The sequence below is a fragment of the Candoia aspera genome, chromosome 6 (assembly GCF_035149785.1).
Source record: "Candoia aspera isolate rCanAsp1 chromosome 6, rCanAsp1.hap2, whole genome shotgun sequence".
NCBI classification, from domain to species: Eukaryota; Metazoa; Chordata; class Lepidosauria; order Squamata; family Boidae; genus Candoia; species Candoia aspera.
In genome coordinates this window covers 85791957-85808565 of record NC_086158.1, presented here as the reverse complement: position 1 = coordinate 85808565, position 16609 = coordinate 85791957, and the positions used below count along the sequence as shown (strand labels likewise).

The 16609-nt window shown below is 36.9% G+C and overlaps 1 protein-coding gene across 4 annotated transcripts in view; it reads right to left on the bottom strand.

The window, feature by feature from the left end:
• Positions 1-255: 255 nt before the first annotated feature.
• JMJD1C (jumonji domain containing 1C) overlaps positions 256-16609 on the bottom strand; it is a 137013-nt gene continuing 120659 nt past the window's right edge. For 3 of the 4 annotated variants that reach the window (XM_063307581.1, XM_063307580.1, XM_063307579.1), the window contains exons 17-26: positions 15351-15565; positions 12993-13271; positions 10670-10838; positions 9675-9765; positions 9448-9578; positions 6421-6543; positions 5853-5992; positions 4033-4209; positions 1509-1640; positions 256-1166 (exon numbers count right to left, since the gene is read on the bottom strand). In XM_063307581.1, coding sequence (XP_063163651.1) covers positions 1077-1166; positions 1509-1640; positions 4033-4209; positions 5853-5992; positions 6421-6543; positions 9448-9578; positions 9675-9765; positions 10670-10838; positions 12993-13271; positions 15351-15565 — 1547 coding nt within the window. In that variant the 3' untranslated portion in view covers positions 256-1076. Of the gene's footprint in view, positions 1167-1508; positions 1641-4032; positions 4210-5852; positions 5993-6420; positions 6544-9447; positions 9579-9674; positions 9766-10669; positions 10839-12992; positions 13272-15350; positions 15566-16609 lie in introns of those variants that run through there. The other variant, XM_063307582.1, reaches the window with a different exon arrangement.

Below are 16609 nucleotides of genomic sequence, written 5' to 3'. Positions count from 1 at the left end.
ACAAGAAATACTTTAATTATGTTTATTCTTCATTAGATAAACTTGCTTTGGTTTAGCCAGTTGAACGGTGCTCTACCACCTTCACAGGAACTCTACAGAGGGCAAAAAGATTGACGTTAACTAAACAACGAACTTGGGTTTACAAGAGTCATCATTACACATATCAACCTGCAGCCGCTGTGCATGAATGATCCAGACATGCACATCTTTAACAAATGTGCCACAGAACATGAAAAACACACAGTGAGACAATGCTTGATAAAGTCCTTTTAATGGAAAATGTAAAACCCCTTTCAACTTTTGATGTACAAAGCATGTTTAACACTTGCACTTTTAACAAATTAAAGCAAGCCAATGTTTTAAAAAAATACATTATTGAATGTATATATGTATATATTTACATAGCATATTAAGTTTTATATTTAGCTTTAAAAGTTCACATAAATTTTACCAAAATGAGACGAATTTTAAATAAATTACACATTTTTGAAAATGTTTAATTGTACACTGAATAGCTTCAATAAAATACTGAAGTGTCTGTAGTATCTAGTTCATATATTTTTTATGATACAAAGTTTACAGTTATTTGGCAGTAATTTTCAGATCATGACATGACTGCTGTGCGGATTCAGCAATATCTCAAATGCAGGCAATAGCTGGTGTTTGTATCCTCCTCTCACAGTAACTGTCTCAATGCAGTGAAAAATATCCAAGTTATTTTAACCAAACTGTACAAATCACATTTACATTTCATCAACAATAGAGCATAGAATTCTGTAGTTTTTTCCAAAAATAAATACATCTTAAACTTTTGACAGCTTGAAAAATTCCTTTACACTATAATACATAACAGCACAGTGCTGCTTAGAGTTTTCCATTTCTAAAAAGCTCAAGTTAAATCAAAAGAACTGTAAGGAGAGCCTGTTTTGTTGCAGTGTCAGTAGCAAGTAAATATAACAAACATATTTTCTTGGCACTGATGGTTCGTGCAGCTTATATTGGTGAAAAGACTCTTTATCGTAAAGAAAAATATGATAGGTTATGTTCTTCTGAGCCCAAAGGGGGGAGGCATACATTTAATTTTCTTCCGTATCTTCAATTTCATGTTCATGAATTTTCAAAGCTCTCACCATTTCCTTAACTGCATGACATAATATATTTTTTATCTGTAAGAAAATCAAGGAAGAAATGAATATTTGAAGAAAGACAGTGAAGGAAGCACACCAGGCCGGTTCATACAAAATCCTGAACCCCTTCTGCGCGTAACAGTGACCTTCTCAAGCACAGAATAATATTTACAACCCTGGCTTCAGCTCTCTCTTTACGGGCCAATAGGGCTGCCTCCCTAGAAACAGAAGGGGAAGGATATGCATGTTCTAGGTATGCACCCTTAATTTAAATACAAGCAATATGTAGGCAAGACCGCTGTCATCACAGATTCAAAGTCAGCATTAGAGAAGAATGACGTTTCACCAGAAACTGAATTATGGCAAGCATTCATCTGTTACCTGCAGCTTATCATCATAGTTGATTTCTTCCTTTGAGAGCCTAAGTTCTTGTGTTAAATGAAATGATTGTGCAATATGTTCTGGAGATACGAAGTCTTCCGTTACTTGAATACAGCTATGAAAATTTTGCACCTGAGCAAAAACAAAAACAACCAATTATTACTGGACAGCTTAAAGAAGTTGACTGAAAAGGAAATGAAACAGAACTTTCTGGCACAAAATGTATAGATAAATTTATGCCTCAGTAAATCTGTTACATGCTGCAATTTATGCCCATTTTTCTTCAGCAAACAGCCTAACAGAGAGATTTCTTTGTTCAACAAACTGCAATAAAATTTAACTGACAGAGCCAAACAAAGCATCTTGCAATATAATAAAAAATAGATTTTAAAGCAGTATAATGATTAAATGCAAGCCACACAGGAAATACACAGCAGTAAAGACAGCAGCTTTAAAAACAGCCCAATTGAGACTGGCAGTGATGGATCATAGTTTCTATCTTTAAAGATACGTTTATTAAAAAAAGAAAAGAAATCCAGACTTTATATTTCTGTAATATAAGAGGACTCAGAAAGAAAAGGGTTCAGTGCTATACCAGGTGAAAGCACAGTGTCAGAGAAAACTTCCACATTTCTGTGCAGGCTACAGTGCTGCCAGAGAGGCTAAATCCTGTGGAAAAAAGCTCCACAAAGATGGAGCCTTTTCCGAAGAGACCATATCTACTGTGTGACACTGATGATGCCATCTGGTATTCACAAGATTGACACATACTCCCCAGAATAATGATTATAAGTTATTTACGATGATTTTAGCTGGGAGAATGAAGATGGTTTTACAGGACTTTATTCATTAAGATCAGTGTGGGTTTCTACCCATAAGAGAGCTGAGGGATGATATTAGAAATGTACTGGATATTTTGGAATACTTGGAACAACATAATGAAAAACAAGCAGCATTGATTTTTCTTGATGTAAAAAACGCCTTTGACAATTTGAATCGAACTTTCTTGTCTAACATTTCGGAGGATATGACTTTAGTGAGAATTTTATCAAATGGGTAAAATCAATTTATACTTCAAAAAAGGCACAGATAATTGTAAATGGTGAATTAACAAAACCTTGTGGGATACAGAAGGGGGCTAGACAATGATGTCCCTTGTCACCACTGCTATTTATTTTAGCTTTGGTAGTATTGAATTGAGATATATGGTGAGATGAGAGAATTGCTGGAGTGAAGATTAAAAGAGAAACTTCTAAATTGTGGGCATTTGCGGATGACCTGGTGATAATCTTGGAAGATCCTCTGGAAGGAACAGAAATATTAATGGAAAAACTTTGGGGTATTAGCTGGCTTTAAAATTAACAAACAAAAGATGAAGATGTTAACAAAGACTATGAACACTGAAAAACAAAAGGAATTGATGGAAAAAACTGGTTTTAAGATTGAGAAAAAAATGATCTACTTGGGTATCACTATAATATAAATTGTAGGTTATATGAGAATAATTATATTAAGATATGGTATGAAATCAAGAAGGGCATGTTAAAATGGGAGAAAATTACAATTGTCATTGTTGGGGAGAATTTCTGTGATAAAAATGAAAGTTTTGCCAAGAATGATGTTTCTGTTTCAAACAACACCTATTTTGACAACTGATGTACCATTTAAACAATGGCAGAGTGATATATCTAAGTTTGTATGGCAAGGGAAAAAAACCAAAGGTTAAATATAAAATACTTCAAAATGTAAGAAAGCTAGAAATTTCTGGGTTCAAATACATATAATGATATAAAACATTTTAAAGATCAACATTCAACTGAAGCAAGCACTTTTCTTCCTGAGATTAATGGACAGTCAATTAGAAAAGCGCCATGGAAGATTATTTTTATATATGATTACAGCTGCGAGACTATTATATGCACAAAAATGGAAAGATTCTGAAATATCGACAATGGAGGAATGGCTGGTGAAGAAAGAACTAGCAGAGATGGCAAAATTAACTTGACTAATTAGAGGAAGATCAACAACTACATTTATCTGTGACTAGAAACCTCTCATGGACTTTTTGCTGAAAAAAGAGAAAAATGAACTTGTGGTTTACAAGTTTGAAGATTAAGAAGTATAGTTTATGGAAAGAAGGAAATTATGATGTAACCTTAGAGAGAGAGGGTAAAATATAAATGCATTTATAACCTTTTTCCCTTCAGACAAGAGGCTTAACAGAACCACCATTTAATTTGCTCCCTAGTTGAGGGTTACATCTAAGAAGGCAAACAAGAAAATACTTTATTTGTTTGCAGATATGTTTTTTAAACGTCTTAGCCTAAAGCCCCAACATTTTAAATAACCTTTGGGAAAATGCCTAATGCATTGACATATTCTTCCAGAACTATTTTACTTGTCAACTACAAAACAACCAAAACAAAACCTCCTTGATTTTTGGCTAAGATCAAGTGTAGTACCTCTTGTCAGTTATGTCTTAGAACAGGTACAAATTAAAGTAACATATTACACGTAACATTACCTGGTGCAGGGCTCCTGCTGGTAAAATAACAGCATCACCAAGGAACTGAACGAGAGTACATGTTTTTACTCCATATTCTTCAAACAGTCTTTGGCGGAGTTTTTTGTTTACATACCAACTCTGATCGCGTATTGGATCATGCTCTGGTAATACATCTAAACCTTGTTCCTTTGCGACCTGTAATAAATACATTTGTAATACATGATTTGAAAAAAGGAACCACCTGTGATGATTAAGGAATGAGTGTAAATAAATAGAAATCAGTGACAACTCTGATTTCAAGATACTGTAGATATACCTTCTTTTTTGCTATCCATGTTTGTGGTACCAATTTGAATGTTGTTGCACAAAGGGAGTGCCAGGCATGTTTTAATTCTGCCTCAGTTCTCCTCAAACCCCATCTCTGGTGTTCTTATCACAGTGTAGTGTTAATTAGTTAATCAACAGAAGAATTAATGTTCTAATACACTGGCAACCAGCACAAGCACCATGAATCAGGTCGCACCCCTGATCAATTTCAGAACTCACAAGAGTACTTCTGTGTTGCAGGGCAATCTTCTCCCCGCCTGTAAAATTTGGACTGGAATGCACAGGAAAAAGCCTGCTTCCCAACCCATTACTTTTCTTGTGTGGGGTAAACTTCACTAATAAATAGAATAGAGTGAAATGTTTAAATAAGAATTCTCTTCTTTTACCATTAACTAGCATCCTTTTCTGTAAACGTGAGTTTCAATGGTCCAAATGCTCTTTTTCCCTATGTCTGTGATAAGATTGTCATAGATTTTCTTTTCTGATGTTCAATTAAAACCTGCTTCTTCATGATTTGTTTCTTGTTCCGAAACAACACTGCAAGTATGCCTCATCCTCTACATGGCAACCCTTCAGGTACTTCATGACAGCCATCATGTCTTCCTCTAGTCTTTTCTTCTTCTAGGCTTAACAGATCCAAAGCTTCCAACTATCCCTCCTATATTTTCCTTCCTGGTTACTCTATCATCTCAGTTGCTCTCTTCTGGGTAAGTACCATTTCCAAGTCCCCTTCTTAAAGTGTGATATCTAGAACTAGATATAATTTTCCTAATTTATGTGATCCACATAAAGAGGAAGGACAGTGGGTACCGGTTTGCTTCCGGGTCCAATTCAAGGTGTTGGTTACCACCTTTAAAGCCCTACATGGCATGGGACTGGGTTACCTGAGGGACCGCCTCACCCCCATTACATTGACCCGTCCCACCTGGTCAGGCAGAAAGGGCATGTTGCAGACCCTGTCCACAAAGGAGTGTTGATTGGCAGGGTCCAGGAGGAGGGCCTTCTCTGCCATAGTTCCCGCCCTTTGGAATAAGCTACCCCCAGAGGTGAGGCAAGCCCCTACCTTCCCGGCCTTTCGGAAGGAGCTTAAGATGTGGCTGTGACACCTTGCTCGGGATGGAAGAGGGGACGGTTTGTCACGGGGGTGGCTGGTGCCATAATACGGCCCTGGAGAATTTTAACATCTTATCATCTTGAGTTTTAGCTGTTTACTTTATCTATTTTATAATATTTATATATTTTCAGAGTTTTGTTATATTGTATATTTATATTTTATAATGTTCTTAATTGATATGAACTGCTGTTGTTTTAATGTATTGTAAGCTGCCCAAAGTTGTGTTTGAGATGGGCGGTGGAAAAGTGTGCTACATACATACATACATACATACAGTCTGTTTCATCTAAGAATGTCTAGAAATTGGGCTTTAGCATAAAGCACACACATTGTACTTAGGTCTGAAACTACGACTATTTAGTTCTAGTAATACAACAGATAACTGAGTAAAACTAACCTTTTGTAGAAACTCCTTTATCTTGTCAGCATCCGTGCTGGCATAAACATGCCACAAAGCACCTGGCAATTCACTCGAGTCCTTCAGTCGTTTTCTTAGCAGGTCATCCAAATCTTCTTCTTCAAACTTCCTTAATACCCCTGTGAGTTGACAAATGGAGTTACTTTCTAGAGATGGACAAGTCGTGCTCTATAGCTAACGCTGTATTACAAACACCATCCTTCTGCTGAACTTTAACCAAGAGAGGATGGAGAGCATCAAACTCTTCCCGGATTAAAAATTATTAACCAACACATAAAGCATAGACTTAAATATTTGAAGAGGGTGAAAAGTATATAAATTACCTTTCAATGCCTTTTAGCTTCAGATTTTGCTAACTTTTCCCTATGAGCTTTTCTTAGGATTCAAACCATTATTATAAAAAAATATACTGACAAGTGGAAGAATCTCATGAAAACTAGGGGCTTTTGAAGTATTATGCTGGGCTGATTTATGCTAAATTTACAGATTCTATTGCACACATTCATAGCAGTAATATTATGTACACATTCAGAGATTTTATTTTTACCTGATTTTGAAGGGACCCCATTCCCTTTTGCTATGCCAACACTGACAAGGATGTTCACAACATCAGATACTTCAATATGAAGATTTGTCGTTCCTATATCATGGTCTTTTGCAGCAGCTACACCTTTTACAAAAATAAGGTATAACTCTATCAAAGCACATTCTTAATCTTTATTATACATCTATGATAGATTTGCAATGGCAAACCACTTCCGAAGAACCTTGCCAAGAAAACTGCAGGGACTTGTCCAGGCAGTCTCTGAGAATCAGACACAATTGAATGGATTAAGAAAAAAAATTAAAGCCAGAAAATGCTAAATATGTCAAATATTTGTATCACATACAATCTAGATATAAATAAAAAGCTTAAAATAACTTCAAAAGCAATCAAATAATAGTGGCAATCACCAAGATCAGTACAATACTTCAGTCGTAAGTGGGACAAAAGTACCTTCAAGGCCTTCATCTTTTTTCAGACACATAAAATGCTTTTTTATGAAATTTATCTTTTTTTAATAAAACCAACTTTTATATAAAGTACTTTTAGGACCCAAAAGATGCAGGAAGGAAGTAAAATGGAAATAGGTGGCCAAAAAAAATTATAGTGAAAGGAGCAGTGAACTTGAAAGGACATGGAATACAGAATATTTCTTAGATAACTCAGAGAATCAATCATGTGACACCCTCAATGAAAGACCAATCATATAATCCATCTCCAGTTAACTGAACATTTGTACTTGCCTGATGACGATTGGTTTATTGTCAAAATGTGCATTTTTGTGCATAATTTACAGTTGTGCTGTACAATAAAAACATATTTTTGTGACTGAAAAAATGACATGTGAAGCAGGATCGAATAAGAGTAATCAGTAACAAACATTCAATTCATTATTAGGCAGAGAAAGTACAGAATAATTTTGATGGAAATTATTTGATGGAAATTAAAAAAGGTTTTGAATGGGATGAAAGTTGCTCAACAAAAGTTGCTCAACAAAGAGCTTCCCAAAAAAAACGGAATAAAAAATAAAGGTGCTGTAGAGTTTGGGACTGAATTGAACTCCAGGATTAAAAGCAACATAACAATAATCAAAATAGCTTATATACTGATCATCAGGAGTAGATATCAAAGTCTAACATCCTCAAATCCTGTCTCTCACAACTAAGTTTTTACTTCTTTGGGGAGGAGGTAGTCTTATATACAAGGGCAAGTAAAGTAGTTCTGTAAGAGAGATGCCAGCATTCAGAAGGCCCTGCTTAGGGGTCCCTGAAGATGGAAGAGTTTCTGAGAGAGAACCATCTTCAAAGATGATAACCAACATCTTGAATTGCATCTGGAAGTTGACCAGCAGCCAGTGCAGTAGAATGTAGAGGTATTACATGGACAATGCTAGAAGCTCCCATTACCACCTTGGCCACTACATACTGAACCAGTTTAAGCTTCCGGATAGTCTTCAGCCGAAGCCCTGTACAGAGTAAATTGCAATAGTCCAACTGTCAGGTGACAAAGGCTTGAGTGTGTGAAAAGCTTCCTTTTCCAAGCTGCACCAGTTACAGTTTTATGAAGGGTGTCCTGGCTATGGCCTCCAACTACTGCTTAAACAAAAGCTGAGTTGAACCCCCAAATTGTTAGCTACCTTTGTCCATGAGAATACAGTCCCATCCAGAACCAAAGATGGTATCTCTCTGGCATCAGAAGAATTTTGTACCCGGAGCCATTTCAATATGCTAGGATAAGTCTAAGTCTGTTCCTCCAATCCAAACCCTAATAGCCTCCACTGCATCAGCTTAGCAGCCTGAGGTGGCAAAATACACCTGGGTATTGCCTGCATGTTGATATCTCACTCCATGCCACCATATGACCTGCTCCAGGGACCTCATGTAGATGTTAGATAAAAGGGAGGAAAGTGCCAAGTCCTCTGCTCTCTTGTAATGGTTTTATTGACCCCTCTCCACCCACCAACTGGAATTGGCCACTTGGGAAGGAGAACTACTACAACACGGTGATCCCCAGTTCTAACGCCTACAGCCAGTTCAATAGGGTTCACTGCACAGAAAACTCTGTCTGCTTCCTTAGGACTCATTGACTCAAACTGACCCCAGATAACTACACAAGATGTTGTCTCCGTCAGCAAAACTGGACCTGCCAAGCTAGTGTCCAACTCCATACAGATGCGAACATTATCCTCCAGGTGCTTAGAAAATTCCTCACAGTGATCCAGCAGCAGTTCTCTCAGACCCGATTTCCCTAAAAGGGAATGGGTCACTTTAAATAAAGCTGTTGGGTATCTGTGGGTGCAATAAGAATGGAAAAATAAGCCCACTTTGCCACTTTAATTACTGTTGGGTAGGCTTGATTATGAATTCTTACCCACATTCAGTTGCATTCATTTTTTGTTTTATGCCAACATTTATCCAGGCATCTCATCTCCCAGAGCTCTTTGGTAAACTAGTGAAATCCTGTGAACTGTGCATAGGAAGAAGCCACTCAGGTGAATCCTGTCAAGGCCTGCCAACAATCTTAGATTTCACTGGTTGCCTAAGACCCTCACAGAACTGCCCATGAGAGCTTCAGGAAACTCCAAGCACCTTTTGACACCCTTCTAGGTTCATCAGATGCCTAATGTGAGCCAACCAAATGAGTCACTGTGGCCAAAGAGAGGACCAAGGAGACCAATATTGTGAATGGTATTGGAGTAAACTACTTCTAGCTAGATTTCATTTTTCTTTTTTCTTATACCTCTTCTGTGGTTTGCATAACACTGTTTCCTCTGAAAAGGAATTGCATAATGGGTATTGTGTATGCATCTGTATATGTATGTATGCATGATGTATGTATATGCCTTTCTTATTCTTTCAATCTGCTAGTGCTTCCTTTTGTTGGAGTTTTGATCCCTTCTTCATATCTATCACAATTTATCTTAACTTTGGCAGTGGCCCTCTCAACCACTCAGGTTTTGTCAAGACTCCAATATATTTATTAGGAAAATTCAATCCATCTTAACACAAATGTTATTGGCAGTTTACTTACCATATGCACTGCATAATCTAGGCCCTAGATCTGGGTGTACAAAAAATCCTGGCAAGTATGAAGCCAAATTAAGTTTTCCATCTGGGTTGCAATATTCAGGCAGTGGTAAACTTTTTAATACATCTTCATATCTGATGAAACAACGATGGAAACAAGAAAAATATTTGAGAGGAGTATTTCAGAGAAAGAAAGAGACAGACACAGACACACTTCAAATAAATAAATACCTTGCAGGCATCATAGTCTTGAAATCGTCCCCTGAAGGCAAATCTTTCAGCTTCAGTACAATGGTTTCTCCATTTTTAATTTTTTGCCGCTCTGAAAATACATAGGTAAGTGAATGGGGTGAGCTGCAAAAATACTTGGAATATTGGATGGTATTTAACTGTATTCCTCTTCTGGAACCATTCAAACTCCTCCATGCCCTCACACTACCCTCCTTCAAAGGGTTCTATTCCACCCTCTGAAACGAACTGAACGCTGCAGACAAGAAAACGGCCTTTCACCCCTGAAAGCCTCTGCTGAATCCAAGAGCCTTCCATGAGTGGAGGAGCCAATCTGACTATACCCCATGAACCTTAACAACATACACAAGATGAAACATTTAAAAATTCTTCTAAGACAAAAGGCGGCTAATATTAATAACAGTTCAAAGTTTTGTTAATATTTATAATTCGTATTTCCTAATTGTGCAAATGCCAATGTGGCTTTGTTTCATATTTACATTATGACGCATCATACATTTACAGTTGTGCAAATCATGCAGAATGAGAGCAATTTTCATATATTTATTTTGTCAATGACTGCCTCATTGCTAAAATTTGTGTATTAGTTTATATGTGGCATAAGGGACTTCAACTCAAACAATAAGAATTTCCGTTTCTTTACTGGCAGCTCATTTATTTATTTTCCAAATTTAATTACTGCCCATCCCCCCCAATCTTGATTCTTTGCAAAGACTGCAGCATACAAGTTCGCTGTTTTTTTTCCAAATTATATACAAGAATATATCACAGCCAAACTATTAGTAAGGCATTTTCTGTATTTGTATGATTAATGACTCCAGCAAGATATTATTTACATAATCAAATCTTATGTCTAAAATTCTTTAATTAAGTAAAAGAATGAATTGTGATGTTTCCAATTATATTACATATACACACACATATTTGCATACATTTATTTGAAGGTATGAAATGAAACAAAACAAAACAGAACATACTTGAAACTTCTTCAAAACCATCCCAGAATTCCTTGACACTGCCACTTGCAGTAATGCTATCTTTGCAATTCAGAAGATCAGCTTTGAGATCACCAAAATCTGAACTAATAAAATCTGCCTTCCACAAGCTGGCATTCAGCTTTTTGTGTATTCCAGAGACTAATACAAACTGCAAAGCAAAATATAAAAACAGCAATAAGCAGGAGTATTTCGATAAAAATTGGGATATATAAAATTAGTTTTGAAAGAATTCATAACTTGAAAGAACTACCTTGGTTGAGGCAGGATACAAGTAAGCAAGCAAATAAATAAGAACCCTAAGCAGTGCGCTGCTGGACCGGACCCCTGTCCCATTTAGGCCAGCAGTCTGTTCTCACAGTGGCCAGCCAGCTGCATAAGGAAGCTCACTAGTTCTCCAGCAGATGGCCTTCACATCAAGATTAACAGATATTGATCCCCACGACTTCCTCAAATTGGTCCAACCTTCTGAAGCCAGCCAAGCTGGTAACCAGCACATCTCCTGGTAGTGAATTCCAAAATTTAATAATTTTGCGTTGTGTAAAGAAATATTTCCTTTTGTCAGTTCTGATTCTTCCAGGATTCAGTTTCATTGGGTAACTTCTGGTTCTAGTATTTTGGGAAGGACAAAATAGCTTCTTCTTGTCCACTTTATCTACTCCATTCATAATTTTGTAGACCTCAATTCTGTCACCTCCTTTCTAGACTAAAAAGCTCCAAATGCCACCTAACCTTTCCTCAAAGGAACCTGCTTCTCTAGCTCCACTATATCCTTTTTAAGGTGTGGCAACCAGAACGGCACACAATATTCTAGATCAGTGTTTTTCTGATGGGGAATGCTGACTGGGGAATTCTGGGAGTTTAAGTCCACACATCTTAAAGTTGCCAAGTTTGAAAAACACTGTTCTACGTGTAGTTGCATCATTGATTTATCTAAGGCATTATGATATTGGCACCTCTATTTTCAATACTGTTTATTATTATCCCTAACATGCTGCTGGCCTTTTTTTACAGTGGATGCACACTGTGTTAATACTGAACTGTTTTCCATTAGTCCAGTATCTTTTTCCTCTTTAATCACTGCTAGCTCTGATCCTGCTAGTTTGTATGAGTAGTTAATAAATGTAATTATTAGTAGCATTAAATTTAACAAATAAATAAATTTTATTAATTTTATCTGGTATGAACCAATTCATATGAATTTTTACATACGAACCAATATGTACATATATTTTGTTATAGAGGTAAATCTGAATAATAAAAGTAACTGTGGTCATTTTAAGTAATCCATGATTATTCACGTTTGACAAGGCTATTATGCTCTGAACTTAAGTTCAGGATTTGAATTTTTGTTCTGAATGTTACCTTTTGCATTACTAGAATGTTGTTACCTATAGTAGCTTGTGACTATTTTCAAACAACCTCTCTATCTCCTGCCTATTGAGTTATTATACTCATTATGTTAAGCTGAAACACTGATCTGGAAGCTACATCTTGATCACAAAATTTAGTTAGTTATATTTATATGGCTGCTCATCTCACAAATGGGCGGCGATATAAGTATGACAAAATAAATAGTGATTCTGGGTGGCGTACATAGTTAAAAACAATATATACAAACTATTATTATTATTATTATTATTATTATTAAAAAAACTTAAGATTACAAAAGGCATAAGCTAAAAATTTTATGTATATGTGTATGTGTATCTATGGTAAAGACAAGGTGTTAATTACACTGGAGCCATCTCAATATTTCACCAGTCCTCTGAGGTCCCCAGGTCTTGAGGAACTTCTGAAAAGTTAGAGGGGATGAAGCCAGCCTCACTTCGGGAGGAAGAATATTTCTTAAAGGGGGGGCCACAGGAGAAAAGGCCTGCTGCCTAGGACCCACCAAGTGTAGCTCCCTAATCAAAGGGACCTGCAGCCGTCCTTTCTGCTGGATCTGGTAGGACAGGCAGATGTAATCAGAGAGAAGCAGTCCTTCAAATAACCCGGTCCCATGCCATGTAGGGCTTTAAAGGTCAAAACCAGCACCTTGACACTGTACAGTTCTGCAATTCTTTCCTTTCTCCATTTGGTCTAGAATATTTCCTAAATTATGCCATGAGGCAAACCTAACATGGATTTGGAACTAACATCAGGTAATGGAACTTTTTGGCCATATTTGGCTGTAGGGTTGCTCCCACTGACAAATTTATTAATAACCCTTTAAAGCATAAAAAATAAATAAATAAATAGTTTAAAAGAAAGAAAAACGTTGCCCTTGTCAGCTGCTTTTTAGAAACAACATTTTAATATGTACCTTTCCTTGTTTCCAACACTCTTTGAAGAGTTTCCAGTTGTTGCTGTTTTCATGATCACTGAGCCACAAAACATGCTTATCACAAATCCATGAATGTGGAACATCATTGAACAATGTGTTGTAATCATCTGAAATGTTTTTTCTGTTGTTCTTTGGCTCATCCTTCATTTCAGATTTTACATTTATCTTTGATGTTCTATTTGGTGGTATCTTGTTTTCTACAACTGAAGCAATTATGTCATCAAGAATGTTTGGCATACTCCTTCCACTTTTGCTACTCTATTGGAAAAATAAAATGAGGACTTAAGCAGTCTTTATTTTTTCTTTACCCGACCTACAAAAACGTATTATGCTAGTTACACTAAACAAGTTTAACTGTAATATTGCATTATTTTCTTTATTAAGTTGCTGATTACTTAATGTGCCCAAATCCTTCTGGCTGCTATACACTGTGTGCACAATTATTAGGCAAGTGAGTATTTTGACCATATCATAATTTTTATGCATATTTTCCACCTCCAAGCTGTGTAAACCTGAATGCTCATTGGACATAGGCATATCAGGTGATGTGTATTTGCATAATTATTAGGCAGCTTCTTTTCCTCAGGCAAAATGGGCCAAAAAAGAGATTTAACTGACTCTGAAAAGTCAAAAATTGTAAAAAGTCTTTCAGAGGGATGCAGCACTCTTGAAATTGCTAAGATATTGGGGCGTGACCACAGAACCATCAAATGTTTTGTTGCAAATAGTCAACAGGGTCGCAAGAAACGTGTTGAGAAAAAAAGATGCAAATTAACTGCCAAAGATTTGAGAAGAATCAAACGTGAAGCTACCAGGAACCCATTATCCGCCAGTGCTGTCATATTCCAGAACTGCAACCTACCTGGAGTGCCCAGAAGTACAAGGTGTTCAGTGCTCAGAGACATGGTCAAGGTATGGAAGGCTGAAACTCGACCACCACTGAACAAGACACATAAGTTGAAACGGCAAGACCGGGCCAAGAAATATCTGAAGACAGATTTTTCAAAGGTTTTATGGACTGATGAGATGAGAGTGACTCTTGACTGACCAGATGGATGGGCCCGTGGCTGGATCAGTAATGGGCACAGAGCTCCACTTTAACTCAGACGCCAGCAAGGTGGAGGTGGGGCACTGGTATGGGCTGGTATGATTAAAGATGAGCTACTTGGACCTTTTTGGGTTGAAGATGGACTCAAAATCAACTCCCAAACCTACTGCCAGTTTTTAGAAGACACTTTCTTCAGGCAGTGGTACAGGAAAAAGTCTGCATCTTTCAAGAAGACCATGATGTTTATGCAGGACAATGCTCCATCGCATGCATTGAAGTACTCCACTGCGTGGCTAGCCAGTAAAGGCCTCAAAGATGAAAGAATAATGACATGGCCCCCTTCCTCACCTGACCTAACCCTATTGAGACCTTGTGGGCCCTTCTCAAACGGGAGATTCACAGTGAAGGAAAACAGTACACCTCTCTGAACAGTGTCTGGGAGGCTGTGGTTGCTGCTGCACAAAAAGTTGATCGTCAACAGATCAAGAAACTGACAGACTCCACGAATGGAAGGCTTATGACTGTTATTGCAGAGAAGGGTGGCTATATTGGTCACTGATTTTTTGTTTGAAATGTCAGAAATGTTTATTTGTAAATTTTGAGTTGTTTGTTTATTATTCTCACTTTAACAGATGAAAATGAACGAGTGAGATGGGGGAATTTTCGTTTTTCATTTAGTTGCATAATAATTCTGCACACTAATAGTTGCCCAATAATTGTGCACACATAGATATGCTCCTAAGAAAGCCAAAACCTCACTTTTACTTCCTTCAATATTCAGGTTTGAGGTTAATTAACATTTTGGATTGACGGAGAGCACTGTAGTTGTTCAATAATGAAATTCATCCTCAAAAATACAACTTGCCTAATAATTGTGCATGCAGTATATATCTATTAAAAGCCACTGAATCCATTTCAGTTTGGTAAATTAACCACATAATCATAATGCAAGCACGAATCTTTAGAATTCTGTTTGTAAGTCTGAACAATATCTAAATTAGTACATTCCTGCTGTTTTCCCAAGGAAATCTGGGATGAGAGAATAACACAACTAACTCAATAAATTTAAATAATTTCTTGAATGTGTATTTTTTGAACTGTAGACCTCTGTTGTTGCATGACCAAATGCTTTTAATTTAGATAAGCATTTCAAAAATAGGTTTTTCGAAAAGCAATACTCTTGAACTTATTTCTCTACTACTCACGTTAATTTACTGACATCTAAGCTATGAAATAGGCCCTCTCTATATTAGTACATCTAGAGCACAGCATTTGGACAACACACTCACTGCTGTTCCTGTTGAATAAACTGGAGCAAAAGCAATGCCAGCATCTGTGGAGCCTAGGCGCAATTTGCCAGCTGTAGTCGTCAACAAGTCTCGTAATGTTGAGCCCTGCTCATTATTTTGAGACAAAGGAGTTGACACCTTGAAGTTAAGAGATTCTGAATTGTCTTGCTCTTGTTCTTCCTTTGTATGCTTTCCAAGAGGATAATCTTTGTTTTCTAAAACCAATAGAGAGAGTGAGCAAGTTACATAATTATGTAATGGTAAAGAACAGGAATACTAGCAGATTGTATTTCATGATGAAGTGCATGACACTTTTAATTGTATTGCTTTAGTCATATAACATCAGAGATTGAACTAGAAGCTTCAAAATGCAATCAGTACTATTTAAGTTACATCATAAGAGAAGCACTAATGCATTGCACAAGCATGTACCTTTTCTATCTCATACAAGAAATTGCTTGTTTCAGTTTTAGGTCCATAGAAGAAGACATCAACACAAAATACTAAAAAAAAAAAAAAAGCCCATAATTTTGTATGTTATGGCATAATGGAAGCCACTATCAATGAGCCACAGGCCTTATTCAGACATAAAAGGCAACAATAGCTTTCTCCTAAATAGCACCAGGTGCATTTGCTGGATTTTTCAACAGATATTACTACCACTGATCACGGTATCCTTCTGGAGCACCTGGAAGGATTGGGCTTTTTTTTTTTTAACAGTGGTTCAGGTTCTTTGCATTGGACCATATCCAGAAGGGTTGGTGAATTACAGTTGCATCTTGTCCCTCATGCTGTTCAACATATATATAAAACTACTTGGGGGGGAATTACTCAGAGTTTTGCTTCTTATCATTCAACCCCAACATTGCTTAAATTTGGTAGGCTGGAGGAGGGGAAAAAACCTGAAATTAAGTTAGGAAAGACAGAAATGCTAGGGATTGAGGTTTAGCCTATGTTGAAAGGGGTTGTACTGCCATGAAAAAGCAGTTTGGGAGTGCCTCTTGATCATCATCTGCCATTGGATTTGCAAATGGTATCTGTGGCTAAGAGTGTTTTTGTAGAATTATGTCTGGTGTCACAATTGGCTCAATGATCTAGAACAAGCTATGTCTTGGCTTGACCCTATCTTAACAACTACCCTAAGCTCTAAAGGGGGATACTCTTCAAAAGCATCCAGAAGTTGCAATTGGTACAAATTGTAACAACTACATTGCTAATTGATGTAAGGCACATAACCTATAATTTCTGTATTACACGGT